At 39.5% G+C, this 15,566-nt stretch overlaps 1 protein-coding gene across 1 annotated transcript; it reads left to right on the top strand.

Annotated features, from left to right (window-relative positions):
* The first annotated feature begins 2,010 nt into the window (after positions 1 to 2,010).
* On the top strand, positions 2,011 to 13,723 carry LOC135473950 (neuromedin-U receptor 1-like). Its single transcript, XM_064753909.1, has 3 exons — positions 2,011 to 2,128; positions 2,267 to 3,493; positions 12,710 to 13,723. Exons 2-3 carry the CDS (start codon positions 2,511 to 2,513, stop codon positions 12,801 to 12,803), a joined length of 1,077 nt encoding a protein of 358 aa, XP_064609979.1. The 5' UTR covers positions 2,011 to 2,128; positions 2,267 to 2,510; the 3' UTR covers positions 12,804 to 13,723.
* Positions 13,724 to 15,566: the final 1,843 nt, after the last annotated feature.

The following is a 15,566-nucleotide window of genomic DNA, read 5'->3' as shown; positions in this document are numbered from 1 at the left end:
ATTCAAATAATTGAACAATTTCAACCGTGGACTAAAGTTTTACGTCTGAAATGTTTTTAGGAAATGTTATCAATATTTTATTTGTGTTGTAATTGTACCTACATGTTGATTTGGACCTTTCAAACCAATAACACACAGAGCTAGTTTCCTTGGGAAAACTTTGTCGTTTGCACAAATTGGGACATGGGCAACAGAGTCGTTGCGCTTTTGTTTGTATACTTAATAATCATCTACCAACATGACCAAACCAACCTGAACGTATTTATTTATTTGTTTTTATTTGTTTAATTGGTGTTTTACGCAGTAACTGCGAATATTTCACTTATACGACGGCGGCCAGCATTATGGTGAGAGGAAAATCTCAATATACACGACGGAAGTTATTTTACATATAATTTGTATTTCACACGTAGTACAGTTAAGATGTTACTCTGGCTAAGATCAAATTAAATGGTTTCAGGTCACACGGTTAAAAAGAGATATAACTTATTTAAAGCAATACTGCCTGTCAAGAGAATAGAAACCCATTCATATAGTAAAAAACGTGAAAATAGCCGCCGCTCTAGTTAAATGGTAAGCAAATATTACAGAGTGAGTGAGTGAGTGCTTGGGGTTTAACGTCGTACTTAACAACTTTTCAGTCATATGACGACGAAGGAATCCTTAGAGTGCATGTAATGTGCCTCCTTGATGCAGGCCGGAATTCCACCGCTCTTTTATCTAGTTCTGCTTCACTGACACACCTTACCGAAGGCAAGTAAGGCGCCCCGCCCGATCCATTATACTGATACGGGTCAACCAGTCGTCGCACTATTCCCTTCATGCTGAACGCCAAGCGAGGAAGTTACAACTTCTTCTTTTATTTATTTATTTATTTATTTATTTGATTGATGTTTTACGCCGTACTCAAGAAAATTTCACTTATACGACGGCGGCCAGCATTGTGTTGGGTGGAAACCTGGCGGAGCCCGGTGGAGACCCATGACCATCAGCAAGTTTCTGGTAGACCTTCCAACGTACCACCGGAGAAGAAGCCAGCATGAGCTGGACTTGAACTCACAGCAACCGCATGGGTTCGAGACTCTTGGGTCATTACGCTGGGCTCGCTAACCAAATGAGCCAAGGGGAGGCCGCCACTTCCTCTTTTAAGGTCTTATATGCAAATATTAGAGAGCGACCAATGACACCAATATAGCTGAAATAATGGCCAGTTAATTTCGTTAATATTTCAATTACCTCAGTTATGTCACAAAAAAACCACGAATGTATCGTTGTCCTCGGAAAAAAGACCGATGACAATCCAGCCATTCAGACAATCCACCCATTCACACAACCCACCCATTCACACAACCCACCTATTCAAACAAGTAATCCAGGCCTTCAGACAATCCAGCCATTCAGACAATCCAGCCATTCAGACAATCCGGCCATTTAAACAGGTAATCCAGCCATTCAGACGAGCCAGTCCAGTGATGGATTCATATCCAGACCCTGATCCCCACCGAAATGTCATATATTTGTGCTTTACACGTAAGCTGTACACATAATTTTGCCCAAATCCCTTTATAACTTTTCTGTAAAGATGCCGACTGACAGACAGACAAACAGGCCCCGACTAGAAATGTATCCTGCTTGGCAGAAGGGCCAATATACAATGTTTAGTTTTCACACTGGCCCACCGGTGAATAAATCAAAGCAAACTCAATCTGTAGTAAAGTGTTTCATAGGCCACCTCCTACATCACGCAATCTATTCAATCTATATTCGATCTAACATCTGACACGCTTTAGACAGCTCTCGTTAGCTGTGTGATACTTGGTGGCTATACAGACTGCGTACAAAAATGTAATATAGGACTGTCTGCAGATAACCTCTGTCATTGTTTCTGCACACAGCTCATAGACAGTCGCCAGGGTATGAAGTGACATGACAAATGTTGAAGATAACGAGGAGAGTTGCGCAAAGATTAGAACGGATTATTTCCTAGCTGCACTTCCTAGTTCAGAAATAACCACGTGAGAATTCGGCTGACCTCCGCTAAACTTTTGTACAAGTGTCCCGCACAGTCACATGCATTATCTGCTCTGGGAACATTCACAAAGTGCGGTGGTATAGCTTACACTCAGACGTAAGTAAGACAGTGGAGATGCTTTTCCTTATAGTTATATGCATTAGTACTATTTCAGCGTAATTAGTATTACAACTGAGTGAAATTGAACTAGTTTTAAATTTATTAATGACAAAGAGCCGCCGTTTGTAATTTCAGAAGACGCTGGTACCGGTGAAGTGGACATTTCGTCCACTTGTAGAAATTGTTCTTGCTGCCTACTCGTGACTGTACGTCATGCTCCTGTGTAGGTGAAGTCACTCTCAGTCTGGCACCGTTCTCAACTTCCCACACATTTGGAGAAAACACTGACAAAATAAGTAGACCTATTAGGATTTATGCAATCCCATGGGGGGACTATTCAGGAGGATGTAGAAGTTTTCTCGCTGTTTGATACAACATCATGAACAATAGCTCTTCCTACAGCGGCTTCCAAAACCTCACACCAGAAGCATTCCTTCAAGACCGATTGTCCAAACAGCTCTGGCAATACCTGGCGCCTATATTTCTGATTATAGGGCTGCTTGGAAACGCATGTGTGTTCCTTGTCCTCAAGACCATGCAGTTCCAGAAAAAGTCGACTTTGCTTTACTTCTTCTTGTTGGCTCTGTCAGACACTGTGGTTTTACTGGTAGGTTTACCATACTACTGGATACTGGAGACGTTTGAAATCAACCTTAGAGCCCAGTCGAACGCGGGATGTAAAATTTTGATGTTCTTGACCTATTTTTCAATGCATACATCTTCCTGGATTCTGGTGGCGGTTTCCATCGAGAGGTTCGTGATTATTAAATTGCCATTAAAGTCCTCGTCCATAGTTACTGTTAAGCGTTCCAGGTACTCGGCAACCATCATAGTGGTTCTTTTGTTCTTTGTTGACGGATATTTGATATTCACCCAGCATGTTCAGGACGGGTCCTGTGGATCGTTCCCAGACGATGGTTTCCTGTATTATTTTGACGAGAATGTGTTTGTTTGGGTTGACTTTTGTCTCTTGTCCGCCATTCCTGCAGCAATAATGGCTACATGCAACGTCTCAATAACGCTGGAACTCCGACAAAGTGTGAAGCAGCAAACTATGCTGACGCGGTCGTCTCAACAGTCGCAACCAACACACCATGGTCACATCAGTAGCCTGACAAGGATGCTCCTGGCGGCTAACATTATGTTTCTCTTCACAACTCTGCCTATCTCCGTTTACTTCATCGTGGACACATTTCTCGAGTTAAAACAAAAAGATCCACTGGTGAAAGCCCGGATGGACTTGGCCTGGAGTATTGTTTACCTAATACAGTACCTGAATTACACTACCAACTTTTACATTTATGTGGCCCGAGGAAACCGTTTCCGCCAGGCTTTCTGGAAGTTGATTGGTTGTTCGCACAGGTACAGAACTACTTTCTACTGTTTACACTCTTTTACTATCAATACATATCAAATTATGCACAACTTAGAGACATACAGACACTGATTAAAAGTGTAGCATTTGGAAACACATACATGTAGACATGTGACTCAGATCAGCATTTGTTTTCAAAACAAAGCAAATACTTTAGGTCTTAATTAGGACTGAAATGATGCAGATCCTTGTCACAGTATTCCAAATCTGCTTCCCCGTATGTTGAGGATAGAACCCGTATATTATAAGGGGTTTGCATTCTCCACAGATCTACGGGTTTATCTTTTGATTGCAGAACTTTATGGCGTGTACTTCAATGCAGACCATTATATTAGTAAGATGTAGATAGCATCATAACAGTTTAGTCATTCATAAAACGAATACCGTACTTCTGACACAATGCACAATAGACATAAATTTATGCACATATTATTTCAAGCTTTTCTTAACCTAAACTATCAACTGATAAAATTTTTTAAAAAGATTTCAAGTACGCCCATGTCGTGTGTAGCTGCCCGTCACGATAAGCATTTCACCAAAGCCCATGTGGCAGGAGATGGGGGGATGCTGTACATATATACTTAATATGCAGACTCGTGCAGTGTCAACAATAGTTTTCATAAAGCACAAATTTTGTATGTTTTGGTCGAAACCCCTCAAAATGATATTGGTTCCACTTGGTGTAGTTCGTAGTTATATGTTCCCTCCATAAAAATTTTAATATTTTCGCAAATTGTGCTTTTGATTTCTGAGACACTTCAGTTAAGTTCGAAGTTGCTTATGTACTTTCTCTATGTATTCTAACATTTTCGCAACAATTGCGTTAAAAAAAAAACGTGCTGCGTTATAAATAAAATTATTTCAATACTAGCCAAACTACATCCGATAAAATCGCAGGTTCTATCTACAACAGGCTATCATAAAGTAAATTTGAAATAATCCAGTTTTGTTCGGGTCTCGGGTTTGTGTAACAAAGTGAACCGAACACCCAGTATGTAGAGAGTTGTTGGAATAGCTGACTTCAATGAATGTGTCAATCTGATTTAGTAACCAATGCAAGATAAGCACACACGACAATAAGTTAAGTGATGGCCAGAAAAAACTAACATGTACAAGTGGTTAAATACCGGCTCCTTTATCCAGAAGCATAAACAAATTAATTAGCATTTCAGTGTCAAGATACATCTGACGGTGAGGGATGTTAAGTCACAGTCATCTGACAAAACAGTTTCCCATCGAGCATTTGCTCTATACTATGTTTCATGTATTATGATTGGAATGTGCCATGTTCTATGTCACTGTTCTGGTTTTAATATTGACGCTGTGTTGTATTCTTGGATAAACTGGCCGTGATTCTGCTGGTGTATTGAACATCCCCCACAGTTTTCGTGTGGTTCTTTATTAAAGGCGATGACAACTCAGCATTTTAAGTATTTCCACAACAGTGACGTCTGATAATTTGCAATCACTTCACCGTTGTTTACCTGATTCTGCTTAAGCCAAGGTCAAGTGCGTGTATTTCACCAGTTACATGTAGCTATTTGCCAACTACCACACTGTCGTCGCTACTCTGGGTTCACACTCTCTGCTGTCGTGAAGGGGTTTACTAGCTGAGGATTTGAACTAGAGATCTTTGGGTTTGGAGTCCACCCTTCTACCACTAGAAGGCGTGGAGGTTTATTATGTGTTGAACGTATTATGTAGTATGTTTTGCCTTACATAAGAATCTCAGGAACAGAATTCAGGTTCACGTCTAGTTCGATCATGAGCTTTGGACATGATATAAAAGTTTAATTTAAAGATAGTCTTTACAACAACAACAAAAATGAAAATGAGAAAAGTTTGCCATCGCATGTTTTTCGTGGCCTACGAGAAGATACGGGCTTTATTATTGAGGGTGTCTTTTTGCTTGGCCGTCTGATACGTTCTCTTAATTCTCCCAGTCATTTCTTTTTGTCGTTAAAAACTCATTTTGTTTTTACTATAATTTGTATAAGTTGAGCCTTGAATACAGAAATAATGGACAAAATATGAGGAATTTAATTTACCTCCATTTTCTAGAAACATTTCATCATTTTTTGTCATTCTGCACAAATTAGCCTTAGAAATGCCTTGGTTGATTTGGAACAGTTTTTTCATCAGCCTGCATATAAAGTCGAGTTAAAACTGTCACGTTATACAGATATTTTCTCAGCTCAAATTACCAATTAAACTATCAGCGGAATGGGCCGCAACCAAACCTGTCAAATTCTACTTTAGTGATATGCTGTATATGTCCGTCCCTCTACACAGACAAGAAAGAGATTTGTTGTTTGCTCCTGAACGATTCAGGAAAACACAGGCCACTGCAACTGACCACTAAAATAGTTCTAGCCGTGCGGTCATTTGTGCAGCTTACTTGATTGACATTACTGGCCAGACATTTGGGTCAATCGCCCAATAGGCTCTTGTCAACAAACCGCAAATGAAAATACTGATATTGGCATCTTACACGAGTATGTCTTTGCGGATTTCGCAATGTATCTTCAACCTTAAGTCGTCAAGGCTTTGATTTCAAAGAAAATTCAAAATATAAATAACACCACCTGATATCTCTCTATCACTGATGTATTTATTTGATTGGTGCTTTTCACTTGTATTTCATTTTCACGACGGAGGTCAGCATTATGGTGAGGGGAAACCGGGCAAAGCCCGGGGGAAACCCACGACCATCCACAGGTTGCTGTCAAGCTTTCCCACCTACGGCCGGAGAGGAAGCCAGGAAGAGATCACATTGACCGCAGTGGTGAGAGACTCTGAGTCATTGCGCCGCACTAACGTGCTAATCACCTCGGTCACGGAGGCCCCCTCCCTAGCATTACACGCAAGATAAATACAATGGAAAAGGTTGCCAACATTGAGAAAAATAGTCGGTGTGAAGTTCTCAGAGCAAACATTACCAATCTGAATTCAAAACCCGCCTTATCCGTTTTGTTTGTTTGGATGCATAGACCCTAATTGTTTGGTTCCTTAAAGCCGAATTGTTTGGTTACATAAAAAAGGATTGTTTGGTCACATACACCCGAATTGTTTGGTTACATAAAACCGGATTGCTTGGTCACATACACCCGAATTGTTTGGTTACTTAAAGACGAATTGTTTGGTTACATACACCCGAATTGTTTGGTTACGTAAAACCGGATTGTTTGGTCACATACACCCGAATTGTTTAGTTACATAAACCCGGATTGTTTGGTTATATACAGCCGGATTGTTTGGTTATATACAGCCGGATTGTTTGGTTATATACAGCCGGATTGTTTGGTTACATACACCCGGATTGTTTATTTACGTAAACCCGGATTGTTTGGTTATATACAGCCGGATTGTTTGGTTACATACAACCGAAATTAAGGAGACCTTAAGCCTAATATATAAATCTGGCATTTTTTTCGAATTAAGTAGTCTAGGAGAAGATCTTTAGCTATATTTTGAGATTTCTTTGATTTGAAAAATATGTTTTTCTTATATACTTTCTTAATTCCTCTTAGGTGATTTGTATTTAATGTTGTCTTGGGGACGTCCATTATGGTTAACGGCTAGTACACAAATCTCTTTTTAACACCCAAATCCAATGCAGTGATAATCTGTGTTTTGGCAGGTTTTCAACAAGGTAAATCTGACAGACAAATCTGACAGATTGGCATGCCTAATCCGTCTTAACCTGTATCTGTACATGTTACAACAGAAAAGCCCTTTCCTTTAAAAACAGGATTTGGGCCAGACGCAATACACGGATTACAACCCCGCAGTAAAATGTTAGGGTAATTTAGGCGTGATAAACACGTCTGTCATAAATACTCGGCGACATCATGTCCCAAAGCCGTACCAGCCGTCTCTAATATCTTAACCAGCACATGCTATTTGCTTTTTTCATTACTTTGTTTTTGTATTTACACAGTATTTTAACTTCAGCGGAATATATTGAATTTACGGGCCGTGCAAGAGGTATAAAATGTCAGGATGCATGAGTTTTGGTTTTAAAGTCCAAATTATAGAACTAACACTTAACTTTGTTTCGAATTAGCTATGATGTTAAATGACAAACTTGCAATGAATAATTTCTTTGAAGCAGATTTCCATTAAGACCTCATTAAGTGTCTTTCCTCCATACAATATTTGTTCCCCCGCACACTACAACTCCCAACCCCCACCCCTCGTTCTCCGACCCTCACATCTGAGAAGTTATCAAAAAACAATTTATTCTGATAACATGTTTTGTACTAGCATTTGTGCATTAAACGCACGTAAAAATACTTCCGGAAGAAGTATCTTACAGTGCGTAAGCTTTCATTGGGTTCAGTAATAAGGCCTACAAACAGCAAAGAAATTAACCCAAAAACATTTTGACAGCTAGATGAAATATTGCACTATATAACTGACTAAGTGAGATTGTTCTGAGATAGAAAGGTAAGGAATGCAAATAGTTTTTCATGGCATTAAGTGTAATATGACATTAAGTGTAATATGACATTAAGTGTAATATGACATTAAGTGTAATATGACAGCCCTCAACTTCAGCAAGCTAAGTCACATCCACACAAAAGTATGTATGTATGTATATATTTACGTATGTATGCAAAGGTCTATTTATTTATCTATGTTTGAGGTTTTACGTCGTACATGTACGTAACAATATTTCGGTCATATGAATGTATATGTGCATGCTTTGGGTTTAACGTCATACTCACCCCTTGTTTCAGTCACATGACCGGGAGGAGTCATTAGGTGTGTGTACATACATCATGTATACTGTGTCTTTTCCTGGCAGGGCTAGTCCATGCCGTCAAAGTGCTGCTGTCACTAAAGTATCATGCCGAAGACACCAGACACCCTATTCAGTCCCATTATACTGACACTGGGCCAAACAGCCCTGTTTCTTCGCTCTAAAATTTCAGCGGCTTCACTCATACGACGACGAGGACTCATAATCCCGTGTCTTCTATGTGGCAGGGCGACTTTATGTCAAGTGCTGCCGCCACTGAAGAAGCATTACCCACCCAGTCAAATGATGCTGACACCAGGCCTTTCATGACTAACCTCTGCTGATGTAGCAACGAGCCATTTTAAAGGGTTTTGTTATGACCCAATCTGGGTTTGATCCCAGATCTCCTAAGGCCATGTCGATTCACTTATGCTTTTATTGTAACTCTTCACCCTCTACTTGTGGCAAAAGAAAACAGTAATAAAAAATGAAGTTGTTAATCTGTAGTAGTTTAGTAGTTAATGGTGCCTTTTGTTTGGCGACAGGTGACTCGGCAAAACAATGGCCTAAGGCATTCCATGAAAAGAAAATGAAATCGACATATACAGAAGAGATTTCAGTTAGCTGTAATCTCAGCAAATTCTCTAAATAATTTGCGTTGTCTGAGACAGTAAAGATTTTATACCTTCAATGGTCTATGTTGTTGCATGATTTATGTACTCTTGGGGCCTATAGTCTGGAATAATTGCTACGCTATGTGATGGTAATGCGCTGTCATTATGAATTATACAGGAGTCTTGGCTATTAAGTCACGGTGCTGTGGCGATGCTTGTTAACCGCCTACATCGTTTAACCACCATACAGATCCCAACATGAAGGGTTTAACTGTGTTTGATTTGGAGCCAAATCGATTTCTGTGTTGACTAATAAACCCCATAGTTTGCGGATGTAGAGATAATTGATACGTCACTATATTACATAATTATAAACAGCTATACCGTACTCATTCCGCCCACAAATGTTTTGTTAGCTTGTTACGTTTATATTCCCAGTCCATGTAAGCATGAAAAAAACGTGACATAACCAAATCGACCCATTTATCTATAGCTATCCCTCATTCTGTGTTGTGTATGGTGATGTATTACACGTCATGGTATTCCAGTGATGTATTATACGTCATGGTATCATGGTGATGTATTATACTTTTTATGGTTTCAGGATGATGTTTCATACATGTCATGGTATCACGTGATGTATTACACGTCATGGTATCACGGTGATGTATTATACATGCCATGGTATCACGGTGATGTACTATACTTTTTATGGTATCAGGATGTTTTATACGTCTTGGTATCACGTGATTTATTATACATGTCATGGTATCACGTGATGTATCATACATGCTATGGTATCAGGGTGACGTATTATACATGTCATGGTATCACGGTGATGTATTATACATAGGATCATGGTCATGTATGATACATATCACATGACAAGCGCTAATTTACAAGTCGCGTTCACACACGGAGTGGATATGTCGATATAACGTTTGTCGTGTTTTCGTTTGCCTTACCGAATTCGATACAACAAATATGACGGTGTGCTCGCGGATTTAACCAACTCTACATGGGAATCAACGTCCAGCCGAGTCAAAGCAATCCCTCTACACTAGATATTGTAGTCACTTTGATCAGCGCTCAACCATGTATCAAAAAGCACTGAGAGCATGGCGTGAATGTTTTACCATGCTACATACATAAGTGGATGTACCTGGGTCTCAGTACCTGTTTGTCACACTTCAGGTGATTGCTCATGGTACAACTGTTTAACTCTTCAAATGTTATCCTTTGACGAATGATTGTTTACTTGCTCCTTACTGTCATGCTTTAGACAAATGCGCCAGCCAATGGCACGTATGGTTAGAATTACACCTGATATACCTAGAATACATTGGTATAGCATTGCTTCCAGCGCTTAAAACGGGCAAAGGCCGCCTTGAGTTAAGATCAAACTTTAGCTCTTTATCCAAAGAAATGTTTCGCCTACTATAACTAAACACTCAGCTGGTTAGCGCGCTAGAGCAGCGTAATGACTCAGGACCAATACAGTCGCTGTGAGTTTGTCCAGCTCATGCTGGCTTACTCTCCGGCCGGAAGTGCAAAGGTCTGCAGCTGCCTGCGGATGGTCGTCGGTTTCTTCCAGGCTCCGTCCGGTTCCCTCCCACCGTAATGCTGGCCGCCTCGGTATAAGTGAAATATTCTTGTGTATGGCGTAAAACACCAATCAAATAAAATAAATAACTGTTACTAAACCTGCAGCTTGAGCCACGGCAGGATATCGTGTGGTGAAAATGTGTGATAATGCTAATGATAGTTCTGTATAATGACGTAATTCTGTGTACCATTTAGATACTACACAGAATAACTGTGTGATAATGCAATCCAGCCAAAGGTTCAGTATAATGACGTAATTCTGTGTACCATGTAGATACTACACAGAATAACTGTGTGATAATGCAATCCAGCCAAAGGTTCTGTATAATGAGGTAATTCTGTGTACCATGTAGATACTACACAGAATAACTGTGTGATAATGCAATCCAGCCAAAGGTTCTGTATAATGACGTAATTCTGTGTACCATGTAGATACTACACAGAATAACTGTGTGATAATGCAATCCAGCCAAAGGTTCTGTATAATGACGTAATTCTGTGTACCATGTAGATACTACACAGAATAACTGTGTGATAATGCAATCCAGTCAAAGGTTCTGTATAATGACGTAATTCTGTGTACCATTTAGATACTACACAGAATAACTGTGTGATAATGCAATCCAGCCAAAGGTTCTGTATAATGAGGTAATTCTGTGTACCATGTAGATACTACACAGAATAACTGTGTGATAATGCAATCCAGCCAAAGGTTCTGTATAATGACGTAAATCTGTGTACCATGTAGATACTACACAGAATAACTGTGTGATAATGCAATCCAGTCAAAGGTTCTGTATAATGACGTAATTCTGTGTACCATTTAGATACTACACAGAATAACTGTGTGATAATGCAATCCAGTCAAAGGTTCTGTATAATGACGTAATTCTGTGTACCATTTAGATACTACACAGAATAACTGTGTGATAATGCAATCCAGTCAAAGGTTCTGTATAATGACGTAATTCTGTGTACCATTAAGATACTACACAGAATAACTGTGTGATAATGCAATCCAGCCAAAGGTTCTGTATAATGACGTAATTCTGTGTACCATGTAGATACTACACAGAATAACTGTGTGGTAATGCAATCCAGTCAAAGGTTCTGTATAATGACGTAATTCTGTGTACCATGTAGATACTACACAGAATAACTGTGTGATAATGCAATCCAGTCAAAGGTTCTGTATAATGACGTAATTCTGTGTACCATGTAGATACTACACAGAATAACTGTGTGATAATGCAATCCAGCCAAAGGTTCTGTATAATGACGTAATTCTGTGTACCATGTAGATACTACACAGAATAACTGTGTGATAATGCAATCCAGCCAAAGGTTCAGTATAATGACGTAATTCTGTGTACCATGTAGATACTACACAGAATAACTGTGTGATAATGCAATCCAGCCAAAGGTTCTGTATAATGACGTAATTCTGTGTACCATGTAGATACTACACAGAATAACTGTGTGATAATGCAATCCAGTCAAAGGTTCTGTATAATGACGTAAATCTGTGTACCATTAAGATACTACACAGAATAACTGTGTGATAATGCAATCCAGCCAAAGGTTCTGTATAATGACGTAATTCTGTGTACCATGTAGATACTACACAGAATAACTGTGTGATAATGCAATCCAGCCAAAGGTTCTGTATAATGACGTAATTCTGTGTACCATGTAGATACTACACAGAATAACTGTGTGATAATGCAGTCCAGCCAAAGGTTCTGTATAATGACGTAATTCTGTGTACCATGTAGATACTACACAGAATAACTGTGTGATAACTGCAATCCAACTAAACGTTCTGTATAATGAGGTAATTCTGTGTACCAGAATATCGCTTTTGCACATTATTTTGATCACTGCCAAGTCGTGAGCAAATGTAGTTCCGCCGGATCACATCCGTACTGGTGACAATGGCAAATGTCAACGGAAACTACTTCTTAAGAATGAAGACACGCTTTGCTTTGTTTGTTTTTGTTTTGTTGTTGTTTTTTCTTGTTGTCCCGTATCAGTATAATGGCTCGGGCGGGGCGCCTGACTTGCCTTTGGTAAGGCGTCTCAGTGAAGCAGCACTAGATAAAAGAGCGGTGGAAATCCGTCCTGCAACAAGGAGGCACATTACATGCACTCTAAGGATTCCTTCGTCGTCATATGACTGAAAAAATTGTTAAGTACGACGTTAAATCCCAAGCACTCATTCACACACTCATCTGTTTCAGTGAGCTTCGTTCTGCCAGTTCCGAGAGAGGAATGTCGGGAAGGTTGCGCCAGCTCCACAGGAACAGTGTCTCATCGCAGCAAACCGTTATATAAGACGAAACCAACTTGCAGCTGGTACATGTAGATATGCCTAACTGAAAAATTTTGTTTGAAAATGTTAGGTATTCTGAAACAGGGAGGTGCAATTTCAGAGTGAATTTATCTGAAAAGCGAGGTGCATATACTGTCAAAAAATTAATCTGTTAATTTTAACAGAAAGTCCGTAGTTTGAGTGATGCTAGAATGCATTCCGTTATTTCAACATAATACTGTGTCTTACTTAATATAATATCCCGTTAGCCTAATAGAATTGTTATGTTGAATTAATAGACTATGTGTGTTATATTAATAGAATAATCTAATACAAAAGCAGAATACATTCTTCACAACAGACTTTCTATTCAAAGTAACATATTAATTTTTTGAGCGTAAGTTGAATTTATACAACTGGTCTGGTTGCAAACAACCAGGTCAACAAGAATGATAGTTTATTTTGACTACGTGTGGAAATAGTATGTTCCCAGGTAAATGCATTGACATTTCAAAGTCTGGCTGCATTGAAATTGTGCTACCAATTTCTTTTTAGGTAAATTAACACGTGCGTCTGTTCTAGCCGTTCTATGAAAAATAGAATTCACTGTTGCTCCTTTATGCATACGCTTTCCCGAGTGTCTGTTTGGCAGTGGTAGCTGTTCAGGTGGGAGAAACGTCCGTTATGCTGGCGAAGTATTTCAGCCATCACGAACAAGCACGTGAATCTAGGGTGTCTGACTTATATTATGCAGCCGTAAAGATTTTGTTCAATAAAAATTTTTGTACTGACAAAATATACATGTGTTTAATATCACAAAGTGTGTGGTTTAAGTTTTTGTTCGATTTTTTTCCAAAAACATTTAAATGAATATTATTATCTGAAAAATGTATTATTTCATGAGAGCCCTCGCAGGCCATACTATATTAGCCATACTTTTCTCAAACCCAGTCTTTGAATTAAAATTCTCGTTATCAATCCCTCAGCTAATAAAATTTATTAATAAAGTATTACTTGTGAGTCCAAGGCTACCATTCTGTTTGAGAGTAACTGACATGGGTGAGTAGAATACGCGTTACTATCATTTAATAAACACTATCTAATCGAGAATAGCTTAAAACGCGGCTTAGCTCATCTCAACTGGTCGTGCAGAGAAATGAAACATTTAGTAATACGTATAACATCGGGGTCCTTTATGACGCCTTTTATGTCCCTGACAGCGCATGACAGCTATGGACCAATGAGGCCACGTGATCAAATTCAGCATCAGCTTTCATTCAAATGGGGTGGAGTGTGGGTGACGCTAGAACCTGACACAGTTCCGTGGTTTCCTCTTGGCCCGGTCCGGTTTCCTCTAGCGATATATCTGACCCAGCTATTTATTTATTTGATTGGTGTTTTACGCCGTACTCAAGAATATTTCACTTATACGACGGCGGCCAGACGGCGGCCAGCATTATGGTGGGTGGAAACCGGGCACAGCCCGGGGGAAACCCACGACCATCCACAGGTTGCTGACAGACCTTCCCACTTACGGCCGGAGAGGAAGCCAGCATGAGCTGGACTTGAACTCACAGCGACCGCATTGGTGAGAGGCTCCTGGGTCATTACGCTGCGCTAGCGCGCTAACTGACTGAGCCACGGAGGCCCCGACCCGGCTCGTAGAAACATTCTTGTGAAAGGCATTAAACTCCAAAGAGAAATAAGTAAGTGGCCCCAAACATCGGTGATTATATTTCACGTCAGCTCTGATTTCAAATTATTTCTTGTTCACCACATGTCAGGCCTTTGTCATAAAATGACAACAAAAAGGCTTGAACAATTTTTTGCTGACGACCAGAAATGGGAAATGGTTTTTCGTACATACATTGAATCGAGGACACTGTTGCGCGCTAGCAAACCCAATTACATTTCCTGTAATAATAGAAAGAAAATCACAGCAATGATTTAATTTTATGTTGTCGTTTACTTGATAATTGTTTAGCTTTATCTTTTTCATTTTATATATAACAAATGTACAAATGTTTTTCTTTGTCAGTAAACAGGATTTTGCTAGGAACACCCTTATATAAGCTAAGTGAGAAGTCATGGCAATAAACTGACAGACTTTGTAGCTTGTAGTAAGCAGAACGTCGGTAATAGTAATCTCCATGCCAAATTATTGATTTAAGCTCAAACTCTACAGCCCTGACTGTTTAGTTGGTATTTACACAGCCCACCCGGCTGACTTGTCAACATCTCGTTTTCAGGCAATGCACCCTCTTTTACAAGTATATACATCTATGATGCAATTAAGCATGGTGATCGTGGAAATAGAATGATTTTTTGTACATACCGGTACTGAGGTTTAGCATAATTGTAATTCACTTGAAAAATATGATTATAATGAAATAGATACCCGGAGGCTCTGTTGGTTAGCGCGCTGGCGCAGCATAATGACCCAGGAGCCTCTCACTAATGCGGTCCAGCTCATACTGGTTTCCTCTCCTGCGTTACATGGGAAGATCAGTCAGCAACCTGCGGATAATCGTGGGTTTCCCTCACGCTCTGCCCGGTTTCCACCCACCATAATGCTGGCCGCCGTCGTATAAGTGAAATATTTTTGAGTGTTGAGTAAACACCCATCAAATAAGTAAATAAATAAATAAATAAATAAATCCAACGACAACAAACTATATGCATCCTCAGACAGATCACTTGTATTTATATTTCATCTGAAAATACTAAACTATGTTAGCAGAGTTTTGTTTAAGTGGTTTTCTAAACTCTAGTGACGCGTAACAAGA

This window comes from Liolophura sinensis, chromosome 8 (genome assembly GCF_032854445.1).
Source record: "Liolophura sinensis isolate JHLJ2023 chromosome 8, CUHK_Ljap_v2, whole genome shotgun sequence".
Classification (NCBI taxonomy): Eukaryota; Metazoa; Mollusca; class Polyplacophora; order Chitonida; family Chitonidae; genus Liolophura; species Liolophura sinensis.
The sequence above is the reverse complement of the archived record's forward strand: the minus strand, read 5'-3'. Positions and strand labels throughout refer to the sequence as shown.

What these genes read in the sequence shown, in the direction of transcription:
- LOC135473950 (XM_064753909.1), top strand. Translation starts at nt 2,511, where the DNA reads ATGAACAATAGCTCTTCCTACAGCGGCTTCCAAAACCTCACACCAGAA. An exon ending in TTGATTGGTTGTTCGCACAG is followed by an intron (nt 3,494 to 12,709) that starts GTACAGAACTAC and finishes CATCTGTTTCAG; the next exon opens with TGAGCTTCGTTCTGCCAGTT.